Source organism: Symsagittifera roscoffensis, chromosome 5 (assembly GCF_963678635.1).
Source record: "Symsagittifera roscoffensis chromosome 5, txSymRosc1.1, whole genome shotgun sequence".
Classification (NCBI taxonomy): Eukaryota; Metazoa; Xenacoelomorpha; order Acoela; family Convolutidae; genus Symsagittifera; species Symsagittifera roscoffensis.
This window is the reverse complement of record NC_087066.1, coordinates 37,059,891-37,079,673: the sequence shown is the minus strand read 5'-3', so window position 1 is coordinate 37,079,673 and position 19,783 is coordinate 37,059,891. Positions and strand designations below refer to the sequence as shown.

The 19,783-nt window shown below is 39.2% G+C and overlaps 2 protein-coding genes across 3 annotated transcripts in view; both read right to left on the bottom strand.

The window, feature by feature from the left end:
• The window catches only part of LOC134847015 (suppressor of cytokine signaling 7-like), a 210,250-nt gene that overhangs the window by 94,614 nt on the left and 95,853 nt on the right, over positions 1–19,783 (bottom strand). The window lies entirely within an intron of this gene.
• On the bottom strand, positions 1,271–18,633 carry LOC134845641 (ubiquitin carboxyl-terminal hydrolase 16-like). The gene is made up of 9 exons (XM_063862656.1): positions 18,284–18,633; positions 16,550–17,622; positions 13,455–13,741; positions 12,738–13,225; positions 11,220–12,127; positions 10,587–10,809; positions 9,695–10,012; positions 2,367–2,620; positions 1,271–1,493 (listed from the first exon to the last, which is right to left on the bottom strand). Exons 1-9 carry the CDS (start codon positions 18,348–18,350, stop codon positions 1,419–1,421), a joined length of 3,693 nt encoding a protein of 1,230 aa, XP_063718726.1. The 5' UTR covers positions 18,351–18,633; the 3' UTR covers positions 1,271–1,418.

The following is a 19,783-nucleotide window of genomic DNA, read 5'->3' as shown; positions in this document are numbered from 1 at the left end:
GAAAAAAACGAAAACAAATCACCAAGACCTCACTACGTTCATTACTCTTTAAAAAAAATTCTTTTTCAAATTGCGCTGTTTTTTGTTCACGTATGATGAGAAGATCTGAACGAAAGTCTAAAACTTCAATAATAATAGTAAATTAGGTACGTTTGACAATTTAAAAAAAAACTAAAAATGGAAACAATTCACTGAAACTTTTTCAAATTTTTTCTCGACAAATTTTTTTGATTTTTAAAATAATATTTTTGCCAAAAACTGCTAGTTTTCGAATATAGCCAACAGTGTTTGGAAAAGAGTAAAAAAGCGAAAGTAAAAAAAGTACGGACTTATCTTTTTCAAAAACTTCTAATTTCGAAGAAACAATTGGTGACCTTGAAGATCTTATTTCAACAACAGTTAATGATCGGTGCTCTTTTGATAAAATTAAGCCATTTTAGGAACACTGGATCAATAAACTTTTCTTTACACTGGGAAATCTGCAAATTAAAGCGTACTTTCGAAAACAGAAATCGATTACGTCTTTCTTTACACTTTCGCTGTTCGATAGTGGAATTTGTCTTCCTTTTAACAAAAAAAAAGAACTGAAATTAAATCAACAATCAACCATAAATTTGAGCCTGAAACAACTTTCAGACTTTTTCCTTAGAAAAAATCACCAAGACCTTCACCAAGACCTATATTAGAGTAATCAATACGTTCATGACTCTTAGAAAGTTTTTCTTTTTCAAACTTTAGTTGTTTTTGTTCACCGTATGATGAGAGGAGTTGAACGAAAGTCTAAAAAGTCAATCGTAATAGTAAATTAGTGAAATCATCATGACCTATAAAACAGTCTGAACAACATTCATCGACTCTTCAAAAAAGATGAATTATTGCTTTTCTTCAAAAATCTGCCATCACACGTTGTGTTATATAACAGACGACAGAGCTAGCTTGCTTCACTTGAATTCTGAATTATTTCCGCGCCGGATTGAATCACTGCTCACGCTTCAATAGAGCAAAATATATTGCGCGGTAATTATCCCAATTTTTAACTTCGTTAATTTTGAGCTAAAGATATCAGCATCTCTCAAACAGAAAAAAAGCACTTCCGTCAAAAATAGAGGTTAAAAATTCTAAAATCACCTGAAGAAGAAAAAAACCGAGCACAAATATCACGTCACTTTTTTCGACATTTGGATAAAAAAATAGTATAAAGGAGCCCCCAAAAAAGCTAAGTTCCGCTGGGGACTAAAATATCTGAGTATGGCTGAATAAAAAGAAAGAATCAGGGATTATATATAAATTAGATTCACATTTGAGAACATGTAGGACTGAGAAGAGGTTGTTGGCTGATAGGTCAATTAAGAATAAATCAAACGGTGTGGTACTCTACTTTGCTTTCACTTTTCTTTAGCATTTATAATCTGTTTCTGCTATGTGAGAATCTTCTCGTAGAATAGCATGTAGGGCGATGAGGAAAGCACTTTGCTGAAGGGTACCTGTCGCACCTGAAACAGACGTTGAGTCACCAATTGTCCGACAAAAAAAAAGTTTTTTAACGATTTTCATTAAAAACTTCTAATTATTTCATTTTCAAATCGTTTGCAAATTTTCCACAATTCAATGAAAACTAAGAAATCTTTCTCTGTAAACCATTGCAATACAGTCAATGAATAATTATTTGTAGGATACACAACTGCTAATTTTCAATTCAAAGCAAGCCGATGTTCTTTCACACCGTGGATAACAGAAGCCCCTTCCCAGCAACAAATCCATCTCCAATCATAACTATAAGTTTCTCGAAATGGGAAAGTTCTACACAGAGGCGAAGCTTCGCTTCGCAAACACTAGCGAGAACACGACAAAAAAGCATCTCTATAAAGTGCAAGAAAAAATGGAAATGAGCCTCGAATTAGCCTAAAATTCGGCTACGTCTGAGATTCTAACCTGCGACCTAGAGATTAGGAATCACACACCCTAACCACTCATCCACCGAAGCTTAATATTAAATAGCCAAACACTAGTCACAAATAAAGCAGAGAACAAATTTGCAATGGTATAGTGAAATTTCCAAACAAGTGAACACTTTTCATGAACACTTTTATTTGCGAGGTAGGTTCGAAAAAAAGAAGGTTCGTACCAATACACTAAGCTGGCGCTAGTGTTGGAAGAAGGTTCAATAATACACTATGCTCGCAAGTGTTAATAAGGCAACTTTTTTGTACAGAACTTGCAACTGTCATTTTGCGGTACGTAGTAACGTTGGTTCACCAATATTTTAAGGCTTGTTCAATCTCATCAAAAACGGCTTTGGCGATAGATTTTCTTTCGTAACCTAATTATTATACTTCAGTTCAAAAACAAAACACGTAGTGACATACCTGTGTGTCGCTGACATGGAACCACACACTGTTCAGGCACGATTCCCTCTGATCACTCTCCACTTCTGCCTGTTCATCTCCCTCCCCCTCTTCTTTCACAGCAGTGCCCTTCAACTCCCCTCCGTCTCTCATCCGGCTCATCTGTTTGGGTGTCAGTCTGTCCAGCAGAGTACTGACGATGTCTGTAGCCGGGGTCTGATTCGTGTTGTTTTGCGACTGGTCTCCACGCTGGCACACGTAGGCCGTGTAGTGACCTAGAGACATGTTTCAATAACACAAGCGCCAGCCTTATCAAAGTCGATTTATTCTTATTTACATGACTAACAAAAATTACAGCTTTCTTTTTAATCAACCAGACAGCAAGCCTACTCCGGAGGTTAATTTTTTATGCTTACAAGAGCGCATATAATCAGCGCCTGTTAAGCCATAACTTACTTGCAAGAGCTCAACTTGCCAATTTACAGCGCAATTGTGATTTGAACCAACTATCATATGCGGCGAACCAGCTTTAACTATTCTCGATAGAGATAATTGAAGAGGCGAAGCGGAGCTTCAAACCACTTGCAATACAATAAAAAATGACACGGGAGCTAGCCTTAAAAGAGGATGCAAGCTGAATCGAAAAAGTATATATTTAAAAATCATAATAACTTGAAAAATTATTTGTTTTAACGTTTGTCTGGAATGCGCGTAAAATTAAGGAAAAATACAACTGCCAGTGTTAAATAAATATTAATAACAAAGTTCATTGAGTGGATATTGCGCAGACAAAACTTGGGCAGACGACTGTTTAGCCCAAAAAAAATCGAGATTGAGCTATAATACGGTTTTGAGCCAAAAAAAATCACAAGTTTTATTAAAAAGCGAAAAATAAGCGGAAAAAGAAAACTGAAAACAAGCAACAAAAAATTTTCGTATAGAAGGGCCATTTAAAAAACAGACATGCTCAGAAAACATCTGTTGACAGGCATTCTGTGCTTTTACTATCAGCTACCTTTGGCTGTGGCTAACAGCCGAGCTAACTGATTCAACTGCTTTTGTTAAGCTAGTTGTTAAATAGAAAAAAAGTATATATTCCAGTTTGATAACGATTGCTAATCGCAAGCGTAAAAACCTTAAAAATTTACACAAAACATTGCTATAAGGCCTTGATCACTATAACACTAGTGTTTCACCGCACTGAGCAAACACCTGGTATGTTTGTCATTTGCCTCTTCGATAAATGGTCCTCCAAAAAGTAGTTCATTATCATCATATAGTTGTACACCGACATATTGAGCTCGACGGTGATGTCATCAGTTTCTGTCAGTCTTTTCGTTCGAATTACTGTCATGCCGTTCAAATATTGATTATAGGGTGGTGTTCCACAGGAAAGCGGCCATTAGCTCTGTGAAAAATGCAGGTTCAATATCTTTAATTCACTGAACTAAGATTGACTCGTTTAGTCTTTTAACGGTTAACAACAATGAATCCAAACATCGCAGACTAAACTTAAGGTTGGCAGGTATTAATTAATTAGTAGCCGCACCAGACACATAGCTAACCAATGGCGCCAACACGTAATATATGATTAGATACTATATATGACATTCCCTCAACAATCAATTTTCAAACAACTGTTTTAAAATTATCCAACGGAAATGTTTGAGTTTTAGACCAGCGGTAGTCCACCCTCTCCCTGGGCATGAGTTTTAGTTTAACAAGTTTCTTGAGTTTCCTTTTTCACTCCCTCTTTCAATTGTGCCTTCCTGCTCAATTAGTGTCCCGCTCTCTGTCTTCCTCTCCTTTGGATGTTCTCGCTTTCAATATACTATCTATCATAACCCCGCCGAATCATACCGCCGTCCGCTTCCTGGTACTTTTCCGTGATCCTGTTCCATCTTCTGATTCTTGACTAGAGTATGATACAAGACGTAAGCGTCGTACTCGTTCCCCTTTCTTTTTAGAATGTTTCCCCCTCGTTACTCAAATTTGGGGCACTCCCCCCTTGCTCGTTGCTCATAGTCTGGACCTCCGTGTCCACCCCCTGGGATTTTCCAGCTCCGCTTCCTTCGGATAAGTTTGGTCTTCCAATTCCGTTTTCTACATCGTTATTCATTTTTGGTTCATTTCCTTCCACATCTCGCCCTGGTGCTATTGTTGAGTTCCCTGCGTGTTTGGAAATTGTTATTGGCTCGTACTCCGAATCCGAATCGTCCTCCTCCGCTGGTGAAAATTCTCGCACTCTATTATCAGCCTTACTCTGTGCGCTTGCTTTACTCTGTGTGCTCGTCCCCGCCGCCTGTACGTTCGCTGCTCGATTTAGTTCCGCCCGACGTTGCAATGCACTCATAGCTGGGAGTGGTAGTGTTAGCTTACTCGCGGTAGTTGGCGCGTTCGATTTGATGACTTTCTCGGCAACCCCACTTTTCCTAAGTACAGAGCCATTTGCTAGAGTTATAGTGTGCTTAGATTCGCGAATTACTTTTTGGTTTATGGGTCTATACCTTTTATTGCTATCCTTGAGTCGTTGGAACAACAGTTCGGTCCGTTTACTTGGCTGTTTAGACTTTCCCCCACAAGCCTGTTTCCCGTCCCCGTCAGCCATTGGTGTTCCATCCGCCGCCGAAACTAGTTGATTTTGTGTCAGTCGCCTAGGGTGATTCATATGATCGACATCAAACTCCACGTCGGATCGTTCTTCCCAATCCGTTGCCATGGGTTGGATGTTCCTCGGAGCTCTGGGGTCAGTAGAATCTAAATAGGCAGATTTTTGTTTCAACACTCTGGCCCAGTTTAGGTTTTGCAGGGTTGGCTTTTTCGTAAGATTTCGCAGTACCGTATTGGCTTCTCTGCCGTGATGAGCTTCAAACGGCGATATTTTGAGAGTAGCATTTGGGGCAAATCTTAAAGCACTCAAGGCTCGTTCTATCATTGATTCTAAGTTTCCACTATCTTTTTCTTTAGCGTAAGTTAAGACAAAGTTTTTCAGACTGCCAATGGTACGTTCGACACACCCGGTGGCGCGATGATCATTCACGGGTGAATAAATTATTTCAATTCCTTCGGAATTGCAAAATGATTTAACTGCATTCGATGTGAAACTTGTACCTTGATCCATAAAAATTTTCCTAGGGACACCATGTTGAGATATGTATTGTTTAATGAACTTAAGGACCTTGTCGCTTTTATTATTTCCGCAGATCATTGCAGAGGGCCAACGTGAGAATCGGTCAACCGCTACCAAGACATATTTACTTGATTCATTTAAGTATCTAATTGGACCCCAAAAATCAAGCTGTAGGCATTCGTTCGGCTCGCGTGGTTCATAGATCTTCCCAACATCACCTTTGGCGCATAATGGTTTAAGGCTTTTACCTGCATCGGTGCATTCCTTGCATCCATCCGCAGCTGCGACTAAACTCCGGTGGAGATAGGGAAACCAGACATCCCTCGCAGCGTCGAACATACTCGAGCGCCCATGGTGAAACGCTTTTGCGGACTATCTTGCAGTCCCGGGGGATTACTGACATGATGACGTTCCCTCCTGCTGGGTATGCCGCCGGAAAAAGTTCACCTCCGAATGCCGAAGGAATGGAGATGACTGTGTTGCATCGAATGTCCCTGGTGTGATGCGTCTCCGCCTCCAATCGTGCATCCACAATCTCCACCTCGCTGCTACTGCCGCTCGTTATTTCTGGATGTTTCAACAGTAATTTATTTAATTTCTTCAAATTAAGTGATGTCATTGTAGATATGTGTATTTTGTTAGATCGATAACTTGTTTTGTTAAATGGAGGACTACTGTTTACTGTGGAATTAATATCAGACTCACGTAGTTTACATTCGGTGATTGACTTTACTACTTTTGCGCTTTCCCGGTCATTACACTCAGCTATTCGTTTTAGTGGCTTCTGATTGGTCAACCGACGGTCACGCGTTTTGACGCCCTCTTCCGGTGGAATGTTAACTTTATCGTTTCCAACTTGAATATCTTTAGCTGAAACAATTGATTCCTTTGATGCTTTGATGATCCCTTTATTGGTATCAATATATCCGAGTGAATTGGTAATTGATTTCAATTTTGCCACTGTGAAAATGTTATCATAAAGACTAACTTTCGTGGCTTCCCCCACCGGATGCCTTGAAAGGTAATCCGCCAGGCCAATTTTAGCCCCAGGCATGTGTTCAATGACAAAATCAAAGGGGATAATTCTATCAATCCAGCGAGTTAATCGACTGAACATAGTCTTGTTTTTCTTATTGTTCCCATTCAATAAAGATAGCAAAGCCTTATGATCTGTCACCACAGTAAATTTCCGCCCAAAAATATAATTTCTGAAGTATTCGGAGCCCCAAACTACGGCCAGCATTTCTAGCTCATTCGTCGAATATTTCTTTTCGGCCGCATTTAAAAACCGGGACGCAAATGATATTGGTCGCCAACCCTCGGTGCCTAGTTGTTCGAGTACCGCCCCCAAACCGTTATGGCTTGCGTCGCACACGATACGTATATCCTTATGTACGTCGAAATGCTTAAGTTCGACAATGTTCGCGACTTGTTTCTTAATCGATTCGAACGCTGTTTGGCAGTCAATTGTCCAGAGGAATTCGTTCTTCTTACTTAGAAGTGGACGTAGAGGCGCCGAAGTTTCCGCTAACGCCGGTAAGTATTTGTGAAGACTATGGATTGACCCCATGAACGATTTCAACTGAGAGAGCGTTTTCGGGGCGGTTAATTTGTCAATTGGATCTGTTTTCCGCACCATTGGTGTAATCCCTGATTTCGTAATCCGGTGGCCTAACCACTCGCAAGTATTTTTCGCAAATTGACATTTTTCTAGCTTCAAAGCCATATTTTCTTTATCGAGTTTCGTTAAAATCTTCTCCACTAAAGCGATATGTTCGATCTTGGTACCTTTCGAAATTACTAATATATCATCAATGAAAGCATGCGCGCACGGATATTCAGCCAGAATGGCATCCATGACCCGTTGAAATTCCGCCGGCATGGTTGTCAATCCGTAGAATCCTGTTTTGAATCGATATGTACCGGTAGAACGGCCTCCCACCAATGAAAAATTGCAATGTTTACTAGTGTTTTCATTTAAAGGAAGTTGACCGTATGCGTACGTGAGGTCCATCGTTGTAAAAAAAAACATCCCCCTGTTTGCGTTCGCTGATAGTTTGCCCTACGATGTCCATTAGTTCTTCAATATTGGGCATTTGGTATTTATTCTTATGCACTTGTTTGTTTAGTTCTCTAGATTCCAGTGCAAGTTTTACAGAACCGTCCTTTTTCACGGTGATGACAATAGGTGAAACAAAATATTTGTCTGAACATTCTTCCAACTTTTGGATATGACCCTGTCCCAACAGTTTTTCAATCTCCTTATCGACTTTTTCCTGTAATGTTATAGGTACTCGCCTACCTTTTTGTTGAATTGGAGTTAGGTTTTTGAAGAAATCTGCCTGCACCTTATAATTTCGAATGCGCCCTACCCTGTGAAAAAGATGTTGAAATTGCTTACAGAAATGTGTCTGCCACTCATCCAGGTCATTGTCCATCGCCACAGTTCCTTCCGTGGTATGTATGCTTTTCACCCCTTCTGTCGATGGTGCTTGTACCAGCATCAGTCCTAGTGAGGGCATTAAATCCCTGCCAATAATAGACGGTCGGCACCCTCCGATGACGTTGATATCCGACGAACAAGTCCATCCATTGGAATGAAGCGTGACTTGCATCTTTCCCAGAAATTTTAACGGATTGTTTCCGTAATCGCGGAATTGGTCGTCTTGTGGATTCAGCGGTTTCAATTGTACGTTGACTGTCCCCAGGGTACGTTTTAGTTCCCCAATAGTGAAGATGGATATTGGCGAACCACTGTCAATCCAGGCTTGAGTTGCTTTGCCGTTGATTCTTAAGGCTAGTTTGGCCCCCGCGACTTTTAATTCCGTTTCCTCCTTCCGCCGAATTGACATAACCACATACTCCGTCGAACTATCCGAATCCCATCCATGTGCCGGTGTCTTTGAATCAGTCACCCATCCGACAGAACTTCCGTAATTGGATGCACTCTCCTCCGGATAATCTTGGGTAGTCCCGCCATTGGTGTCATCCTCATTTATCATGCCTACGCGACCCCTATTCGCCGATCGACGTCCTCTACAAGTTCGCTCATAGTGTCCCATTTTCTTGCAAAAATTGCAGGTTACATTTCTTGCTGGGCACTTTGGAATGTGGTCCGGGGTAAAACCACTCTGGTCGCAATTGTAGCACTTGCGATCTGCTGCTCCTCCGCGGCCCCTTGTGCCGCCCCTGCCAAATCCACGTCCGCCTCTTTGGAATGGACAACGGTACCCTCCTCTAATTGCGCTTATAGGCTCCGCTTTAATTTGTAGTGAACCCGCTGGTGCCGCAGTAAGTCCCCCACCGGATACTTTATACGACTTTGCGTATTTGTCCCCCCGTTCATATGACAAAGTAATCCGGTAGACCTCATCTGGTGTCTTAGTTGAACGGCATAGCTCCGTTTGGGCTTCCTTGTTGGACATATTTACTATGAATACATCACGTAACACCCGTCGTTCCAATGTTCCCAATGAGCATCTAGCGGCTAGTCCACTCAAAACGGAGTGAAATTCTTCTAGCGTTTCCCCGTCACGTTGTTTCCGAGATAGTAGCTGATACGTCTCGAATGTTTCGTTTCTTTCCTTGCGGAAAACACTCTCAAATTCATCCAAAACCCGTGGATATCGGGTAGTCGCCAGGTCCAGATGGGGCTTCCGGTTATGTAATTCGTCCTGTCCACGTTCCCCCAAACACAAATAGAGGTTAGAAATTAGTGTCTGCTCTGCTTCCACTCGATTTTTCCCATTCACCTCTTCTGGCAGACCGGTAATTTGCGCCTCAGTGAGCGTATTAGCAAAATAAAATGCCGTCGGATTGAATGAATGTTTTGCTATTACACCCCAGGTGAATCGTGTAATCCAATGCTCCCACAACATTGGTGCTTCCGTACATTTGCTCGGCCAAAATGCCGTAATTCCCAGTGGATTTTTCCCTGATCCCGCGCTTTGTCCTGCTTGCTGCGCCATGTGAAAAATGCAGGTTCAATATCTTTAATTCACTGAACTAAGATTGACTCGTTTAGTCTTTTAACGGTTAACAACAATGAATCCAAACATCGCAGACTAAACTTAAGGTTGGCAGGTATTAATTAATTAGTAGCCGCACCAGACACATAGCTAACCAATGGCGCCAACACGTAATATATGATTAGATACTATATATGACAGCTCATATCCGCAAAAAATTCTTTCCCATTCAAACTTAGCTTGACTTATACCTGAATGAAGACTGCCAACGTGTTCCACCACTCCGTACAATCTGTACAAGATTCTACTTCCCCCTCCTCCCGTTCCCCCTTTGGGCGAAGATCTGGATTCAGTTGGGCAATCTGGACTGCAGAAAGGGGCCATGTCCAGCACTGGTTGTATTGTTACGAACGTATTCAGTTTGCGGAAGCGAAGTCCAAACTGGGCAAAGCGTTTGATGTGAAGTACCAGTACTGAAGGACAGCTGGTCACTCTATACCACACACACGCATCCGAGAGGTTCCGATTATCGTGCACGGAACATTTGTCGCACTTGATCTTGTTACAACCTACAAACACAAAAATACGTTGTCTTAAAATACAGCTGAACTGTAGACATTTGCGATGTACTTTCACAGGAATGTAGAAGATGAGAAAATTCTTCAAAATTTCTATGACTTGTTGTTCGAAGATAACTTATAAATTTAGAAAAACTAAAAATAAATTTAACAGTAGGCAGAGTCACAAGTCGTAAGCTTTTTTGAGCAAATTTATTTACAGAATAAACAATCGTTAAATTATACCAAGATGGAAACAGATACCCAAATGGTAGCGGAATTCTAACTCTCAAGATCCGTACAAAAATCACACAAGTTAATCAATATATATGTCATTAGGAGGCTCTATAGCATTTCTTTTAAGACTGTTCGCTTTGGTGCCGAACTACATGGCCGAAACTGAAAACGTGTTCAACAGTGCCGAAAATTGATGACTTTTGGCACTGTTGAACATCTTTTTTTCAGCCTTGTTGTACTACCTCCTTCAGATTTTTGCATGAATTTTATTCCTGCTGAATGATTTTTAACCGTTGAAGCCGAATAAATGTTCAACTTAATAAAAAACTCAATTTATTATGTGTCTTACCTGTGAGGTACTCGAGGTTCGTGAAACTCTTCAGTAGAGACATGATTGATAGTTCATTGGGTTCCTTGGGGACATAAACTCCGTCACTCAACGTGGACATATACAGTGCCTCAATGGGGTCCGAGAGAGGGTTCGAGGAGGCTCCGCATTCTCCTGAACCTCCAGTTGGTAGAGGGCGTCTCGACTCCAGATTGGTTTCCAAGCATTGAGCAGTGAACAGAGCCTAAAATTCATACATTTTCCATGTCACTTCAATTGAAAATCTAGAGAAGCATGCGAGGGTGCATACGAACAAGAATCACATCATTTCCATTTTTTCGCATATATTATACACGAGCAAAAATAAACTACTTCAAAAGTTTTATACCAACGAAATACCCGGATAGAGACAAAATATTCAAACGATCATAAAATAAAATTTGGGAAGAGCTTGTTGCAAAGAGTGAATTGAAGTAGCAAACAGTTCTCTGACACACTACCGAAAAAAACCATCAGCACAAAAAATCTCCAAGTATTGATTCGTCCTACGAAAAATAACCTAAGGGCTACGTCAGGGAAAACGCCATTCACTCAATATAGCGCAAAGCGCTTCTATCGCAAAAAAAAACAATATATTTTAAATTCAGCCCATACCTCACAATCTTCAGTAATCTCAGTTTCCTGCTTTTCATCGTGATTTTTCACCACCTCATTTTTTGTACCACCAATCAAAGTTTGGTCTTCTTCCTCATCAAACAGTCCACCTAGACACAGATTCTCACTGCTACTTCCACACTCAGTAGCATCATCCACTTTTGTATCTTCCTCTTCATCGTCTTTTTCAATATTAATATCATCACCAAACGACTCCTCGCGAGATACAATTACTCTTTGCATTGACGCCGACGATCCCGCAGTGTCCCTCTCAACGTCACAGCTAGACACACTCTCTGCATTACTAGCACTAGCCGCGTCCGAGCACGCATTGCCGCCTCCGACACCTGTCAGCGATGTCTGTGACGCATAGGCGCTGTCGACGCTGCATAAAGTAGCTTGCTTGCTTGCATTCGAACCTCTGCTCCGCGAAGACTCTTTCTCCGATCCGGTTCCCAAGTCACTTTCACTTTTCTCTACTTCTTTACTATTACATTCATTACCACTACCGCTTGTTCGTTCACCAAATTCCGGAGAATCTTGGGGACTTGTTAATCCAGATGATTCGCTGTCATCGACTTTGTTATCTGGTTCATTGAAACTCAAGTTATCTATTTGTATCACTAACTGCTCCTCTGCGCTGCAAGATTCCTTAAGCCTAATTTCGCTCGGATTCTGAGAATGATCAGTTTTGGGGTTCGGCGGGGTTTCAGGTAGAAATACCTCGCTGGTTGTGGTATCATTGGCGGTGGATTGATCTTCTAAGCCGAATATGTCATCTGGCATTATCAGGTCGGGGTCATCGTCTTCTTCTGATGAGGAGCAGTTGTTTTTCACCCTTGTTGCAATTTTCACGCCTGCAACATCGGACATAGCCGGGGATTTCTGGAGGCAATCATTCCGTGTCGCTGAAAAAAGGATCACTTAATGAAAAAATTTTTCGGATAAAAAAATAATTCCGGTTGCTCTGCAATTACCACAAAATGTTCCGCCCACATTCATAAAACTACAAAAAAAAGTTATTTCTTTTTTTTCCCTGCAAATTACTGCCGTTTCTTGTGCTTGGCGTGATAAGAGAACTATACAAAGGCGTATAAAGCTAGTAAATCAGGCATAATTGGCATAAAGCTAGTAAATAGGCATAATTGGCAAGAATAACTTTTTTGCCTATATCTTTTATGTTTTTTTTTGAAAAGTTTTATTGCCAAGGAAGCGCCATATGAAGCTTACAAAACAAGTTTTCATTTATTAACATCAGTTTTTTAGCCTTAATTATCAATAAACGTTCGAAATGAGACTCGCTTGAATTGCTCAAAATTTAACTTAAATTCAAAAATTTCAAACCGGTTTTTCTCAAGTAGTTCGGACCACGAATGAAAGGGCTTTAATATGATAAATGATCCACCGATCAATTGACACTTGATCCATTCCGATGATTATTTTTGGTACCAGATTTTGTAAGGAAAACAAAAAAATTAAAACTCCCCAATATTAAGTTCCTCCCCATTTTCGCCTTACTTTTCTTTTCTGTCGGCATCAGTGGCGGCAAGTCTACTTCGGGAGCCGGTTTGTTCTCAGATAGGGCTTTTCTTCTTCTGGTTGAAGCGGCTCCTGATGATGCAATAGAAGTGCTATCTTCATCTTTCTCATTTTTGGACACACTGTTCGAGTTCGGTTTTCTCGTTTTCCCTGATGAAGATGTGATTGAGTGGCCAGAGGATCCATTGGCGTCTGAGTTGGTCGTGTTTAGGGACAATGATAAGGAGATAAAAGGTTCTGATTTGGTATTGATGTTGCAACAGTGGTTGCACTTGATGTATTTAGTTAACATGCCTCCGAATACAGCACTCACAGGGTTCAATGCTTGGGCTTGTTTCCACTCTCGCTTGATAGCAGCTCTCGTTTCTCCGTCAACTCCTTTCTTTTTTATTTTTCCTTCCGCTGTTTCTTTCTCTTTATTGGAATCTTCCTCGATTCCATGTCGCTGCATAATTGCATCTTTGACTCTAAATTATATTCGGAGCTCTAACCCACATTCAAAGCTTTTAAAAAAATTTGGCATTAGTACATTAACAAATTTCTATTAGAAAAGTTCAATTGAACACCAATTTAAGACAAAATTAACACAGAAACTGGCTATTTCGACTGAAAAAAAAAGGCGAAATGCTGATATAACAGCAACGTTTTTTTTTTGCAGTTAGTTCCAATTCTGTACTGAGCTCAACTACTTTTTACCTTTTCTCGTCTTCTTCGAAAAGAGCATTAACCAAAGAGGAAAACATCTCCTGCGAGTCTTGTTGTTCCCTGCTCTTAAACATGGGACAGAATTGGCATAGACTATGGAAAAGGGACTTGGGCGACAGAGTCTGAGGGAGTCCTGACGACGAGGACTGTTCGTTGAAGTAGGAAGTGTAAAGTTGAGCCAGGGCTTCGCTCATGCTTCCGAGTGATTCAAACTGGAGAGGGGTGTCTCCTTCGCCGTCCAGACGTATACTCCTGGTTTCTGCCAACTGAACCATAACCTATACGAACAGGAACATGAGGTTAAGTATATTAACTTCTAAATAAAAAATTCTAGTGAACAATTATAAAAATGTAAAATCTACATCTAATACATACAAAATTTGACAATAACCTTTTTTAAATTTTTTAATCTTTATTCAAGCAAAACATTCAAAAGTTGCTTTGCTTCTTTCGCGCCAAAATACAACACAGAGGCGAAGCAGAGCTTTGCATTTTTTTCGATGCAAAAATTGTAAGAAAAAAAAGTTATCAAAAAATCAAATTACAAAATTCTTGGAGAAACATTTTATCCGAAGAAACGCAATCGAACCATTGGCAAACTGCATTGATGAAAGAAACAAAAACCACTAACTGTGATATACTTTTTAAATAAGTAAATGAGAGACATAAATACCTAACAATATTATTCAATTTTTCAAAAGCCTAGGCAAATTATATTTGAAACAATAACAATTATCTGAACAATAACAATACTTTTCAAAACAATATTGGCTAAAAAGCAATGAGAACATACTTTCAATTGTTGTATTTTCAAACAAATAAGTAAACAAAAAACTGCGAAAATATAAACTCAATTACCTACACCAGAAAAATATGATAAAAACAGCTGATTGAACAAACAAAAGCATAGTAGGTCAAAACCAAAGTTATTGTGCAAACTGAAAACTCAAACCAAAAAATCAAAAAACTCAGCATTTTAAATTTAATTCATTTTAATTTTCAACCATTCTTATAAAAACCAACAAAAAATAATTGAAAAAAAAAATCATACGGAAACTGAGACGACGGAATTAAAGCCGACACTCCAGCGCCGAAAAAATTGGCTCAAAAACACTTTTAAAAGCTCGCATAGCAGGCACACAAGGCGTATGCCTAACATGAACATACTACATTTACCTCTGCAGTAAAACACGTGCGAATTCTAGGTACAAAGTTGTTTACGGGAAAAAGTCTTGTCCAGATTACAATACCCTTGCTTATCGCAAGGGTAATGAGAAACTAGAAGACAAAATATCATGATTTTCGAGAAACTCGAAAACAAAATTCATTAGTTTTACCCAAAACGTTATTGACTATTCCTTTTCCTTTAATAATTATATTATGGATCTATACATCCAAGTATCCCTCTGCTACACTTGCTAGTTTATCAGAATTAACTCGTGCTAGTGTTTAACGCACCTCCGGTGCTTCGAAATTTTTCGACTACTCATGAAAAACTAAACTTTCATGCCAACTTTTAGTGTACTATGACTGCACCCAATCACAGGGTTGGTAATTTCAAGCTTTTTAATTTTTTAAATTCCCCTTTTGAAAAGACATAAACGCGTCATCTCGAAAACTTAATGGGCCTCTGGAGAAATTTGGAGGCCGGATTTGCAAACATTGAAAGTTCCTGAAAGCACCCTACTATAAGGTTGCGAATTTCAAATTTCGTGACTTTTTTTAAACCTAAGTTTCCCGAAAAAAAATCATAAAAAAAGACTTATCTCGGAAACTAAAAGGATTTGAGCATTCATATTTAGAAGCAAGATTTGAGACGCCTGAGTGCACAATGACAATAGGATAAAATTTGAAAAAACTAATTTGATGAAGACACAGCATCAAATTAGTAGTTTCAAATTTTGTGAATTTCCTTGTAGTTAAGTTCTTTGAGAAATTTTGAAAAATTTGAAAAAACGTCACATCTCGGAAACTAAAAGCATTTGAACATTCGCATGTGGCAAGATTTGTAATTCCTGAGAGTACCCTGACAGCACTCAACTACAATGTTAAGAATTTAAATTGAAGAAAAAACAATTTATTTAAATTATCTGAAACTTTTTTTTTCAAAATCACAAAAAACGTCATATCTCGAAAACTACAAGGATTTGAGCAGTCATATTCAGAGGCAAGATTCGCTATCCGTAAGAGTAGTCTGACAAGAGCTAACTACAGGGTTAGGCATTCCAGATTTTGAAGAATCATAATAACTTAGGTTTTCTTAAAATTTTTGAAAAAATCACAAAAAAATCTCGAAAACTACAAAGAATTGAGCAGTCATATTTGAGGGCAAGAACCGCAACTCTTGAGAGTACTTTGACAGGACCCAACTACAGGGTTGGGAATTTCAGATTTTGCAGTAAAAATAATATAAATTTTCTGAAATTTTTAAAAAATCACAAAAAACCTCATACCTCGAAAACTACAAAGATTTGAAAAGTCATATTTGGAGGCAAGATTTCGAAAACAGATCTCGAAAACTACAAGGATTTGAGCTGTCAATTTGGAGGTACGATTCACAACCCTTGATGATACTCTGACAGTTCTCAACTACAGCGTTGGGAACTAAGTTTTGTAAATGATTATGTTAATTGAGTTTTCTGAAAACTTTTGAAAAAATCACAAAAATCGTCTTATCTCGTTAACTAAAACAATTTGGGCATTCAAAATTGGAGGCCAAACTCGCAACCCCTTGGGGAATCCGGACAGCATCCCAATATTGGGCTGCTTATGTTGAACTCGGTGAAATAACCACTAAAATCAAACTGGAAAATCAAAAAAAAATCTTAACCATTGCAATATACGATATAGCTTAAACGTGCGAACATAATACGTTTAAGCATAAACATGGCGAGATAGTGAAGCCCGCAGTTAAATATATAATAGATTTATTTCACACATACCTTTGCAACCAAGCAACGAATATCTACCCCTCTAAGATAATAAATCAAAAAAGGCTCGTCAATTTTGAACACAAGAACCAACTAACGCCACCCCCCGTAATAGGGGATAACTAATAAAAGAAAACCATTTCTTCTGCTACCGACCTGCCTGAGCCACGTTGTGTGCATTATATTTTGCACAACAGAGTTGAAGAAACAGGTGTTGCCCAAATTGGAGAAACCTCGCACCTCCCTTCTTAGACTCAATTCTTTCCCAGCGCCTCCACCTCCTCCCTTCGGACCTTTGTTATTGCTCTGAGGACCACTTTGACCATTGCTGCTTTTGTTTTTCTTGCCGCCGCCAGCAGTTTCACTCTGATTCTGCTTGGAGTATGTATCGTCGTTCTCGAAGGAGTTCTTAACATCGACAGACCAGCAGCCTTTCGCTTTTTTCACGAGTGACATTAACAACATTATTTTTGATCCCTGTACTGAGAGGCTCTTCTCGCACACAATACAGTAGAGTAGGTCGCCTCTAAGTCGCAGATATAACGCGTGACAATCGGAACGAGGGGTCGCGAAATGCTCGTGTGCGTGCGAAACTCCTTGTGGTGTTTCCTCTTTTTCGATTACTTTATCCGCTTTTAATTCTTCCTTCTTTTCTTTTTCGTTCAAAATTTCGTCAATTTCTCCTTTTTCTAAATATTCTCCCTCTTTTTTAGATAGTGTCGGTTCTTCAATAAATTTTTCAGTGTTCTCTTCGATGTCCTTTTTGAAGTCACCTTTGACCTTTTCACTTTTGCCTTTTTCCGGGGTCAAACTGAGACAGACTACAGTTCCACACTGAGTACAAGCGAAAAGTTCATTGCCCAACCTCGTCTCATTTCGACACGCAGTCAGACCACTCCCGTTGCCCCCACCCGAGTTCTTTTTGTTCACTCGTGAATGGGCGGGACTTTTTCGACAACACTGCACAGACTGCAGTTGATTTATTGCCCTCCGAAAACAGGTAGAGTTGATTGCTCTGTCGTAATGTTCACACAGTTGAGACGAATCCTGGTTTGTAGAAGATTCGTCCTCGTTTTTATTGCTACTGTTGTTGTTGTTATTGTTTTGTTGTGATCGGTTGTTTGCTTGTTTGTTGTTGCTATTTTTGTTCTTGTGTGAGCCGTGGTTGTTCGGGGCCTTTTTCTTTTTATGCGTCATGTTGAGTCTACCATTCGACACATTATACGAACCTAGAAAATCATACAATCTTGCATCTAGTGTTTTTGACAAGTCCACTTCAAAACAAACTTGAACACAAGCTTTATCTATGTCAGAATAAACTTGAGGCCCACCATTAGTGCATACTTTTTTGATTAGGTTTCCATTTCTAATGATGAGTCTTTTTTAGTATACGGCACAAAATTGTTGTATCTGATCTTACGAAACTGCATAATCGCAAGTATTATCATTTTTGCAGCCCCATTCAATCGTAATTATGATTTTGAAAGGGTATATCAAAGTTATTCGCAGTAACGGAAAAATATCAAGCTTTTGCTATTCAACCGCATTTACCACCATGAAGAGGAAATGACTTAAATTCGCTTATTCAAAAAAATATAATTATTTTTTGCAATAGTAACTGCACTGTAGTCAAAACACCGTGCTACTTGCTCAAAAACCGGATACACCTGTATATTTATGGGCCGTATCACAGCAAAAACCGAAATGATTGAAAACGTTAGACAAACTTAATTTGAAAGAGTAGATCATAATCAAGATAATGGATATTTCCCAAATTTCGGTATTACATGCATCTTTTTGCACAAACTTTAAGACTCGCTTAAACAATTGTGAAAATCAAAATTTTGTAGAAATCAACTTCATCAAGCGAAATAAATTTTTATTACTAACATCCGACTTCGATTGAAGCACATCTAGTCGAAAAGCGCATTAGGTACGAAAAGTCAAAAGCCGCCATCTAAATCCACAACCGCAAGTTAATACTTTGCTCGTTTGGTAACTATGGAAAATTCAATATCTCATTAATATACAAATAGTGACTAAGAAGAATACGATAACGCTTCCAAATCTACAAAAATTATGCGGTCACCGAAATAAAAGTAGAAAAATTGTAACAGAAGAAAGGAAGCACGGAACTATTGAATTATGAATGAAGTTTCATATTTATTGTTTTGATCTTGGTTACCACGTTTTTAGTTCAATCAAGTTCAATACGAATTCCAAAGCTGAAAGAGAAGATATGTGACACTAGTGTGATCTTAGTAGTACAAATTGTATATGTAGTGATTGATTGATCATCAATTTGGTTCTAACAAAACAGGTCAATATCTCAATTGACGAAAACGATGACACAGTCCATTTTAGGCTCAAAATTTTAGAGGAAATTCATTTAAAACAGAAGAGAAGTCAAATTTAAAGCTGCAGATAGAGCAATTTGATCTATGCTTGATGTTTGAGTCCTGATTTAACAATTACCTAACCTACCAAGGAAGTAATAATCGATTCTTGATTCTACTAAACGTGTTCTTTAATCGGCCTGGTTTTTTCCCGACATCTGTTATAAGCTAGTTGAGGCAGAAGTTTATTTACCGGGAGATGAATTGATTAAGGATGATAAAAATAGCCATTAATGTGGGAACTGTATGATATTTGTCACTTAATTACAAGAAGGTAGTGTGGGAAACTTCTGAATCAAGTCTAGTGATTTGATTCGATCTTAATTTTACAGTAACCATATAGTGCATCACTTTTGAGGTCAAGTTCATATTATGAAGGAATTGGCCATTTAATCCCTATATCTCTTTGGAAAATCCGAAGCAAGACTCAGCATTCTTGATTCTTAACAGAAACGGCGCTTGAAACAGATAACAATAATGCAATATCAACATACGTTTTCACACGTACGCAAAGTCGAGGTTCAGCCATAAAACAGCAAAAAAATTCTTCGGAATTACTTTTGGAAAATAGGCGCAATTCAGGTCTACTCGATTTCCGGGAAATTCAGGTCAATGTCAAGGCAATATACGTCCAACTAAGCCGATATAATATTAGCCGAAACCTATTAGACCTAAAAGAAGGAAAAGAGAAAAAAGGAAAAAAAATAACCAGAATTTTTTTTTTTAAATCGAGCTGTTAAATGACAACCAACACAAAAAGCAAATTTCGAATGAAACGAATATGTAAAAAGTAGTGTCTGTTGAAGTTTTTCCAGCAGAAGAGACCAGGAGTTAATTCCTGTGCACAAAATTTTTTACGGCAGTAGCGGATTTAGGGGGGGGGGGGCTTGGCGGACGCCTCCCCCCCCCCCCCTCAGTGATTCGCCCATCTGCCGACCCAAAGGGTTTCCCCTTTGTGCTATTTTGAGATATCCATTTCTGGCTGACTGACCTA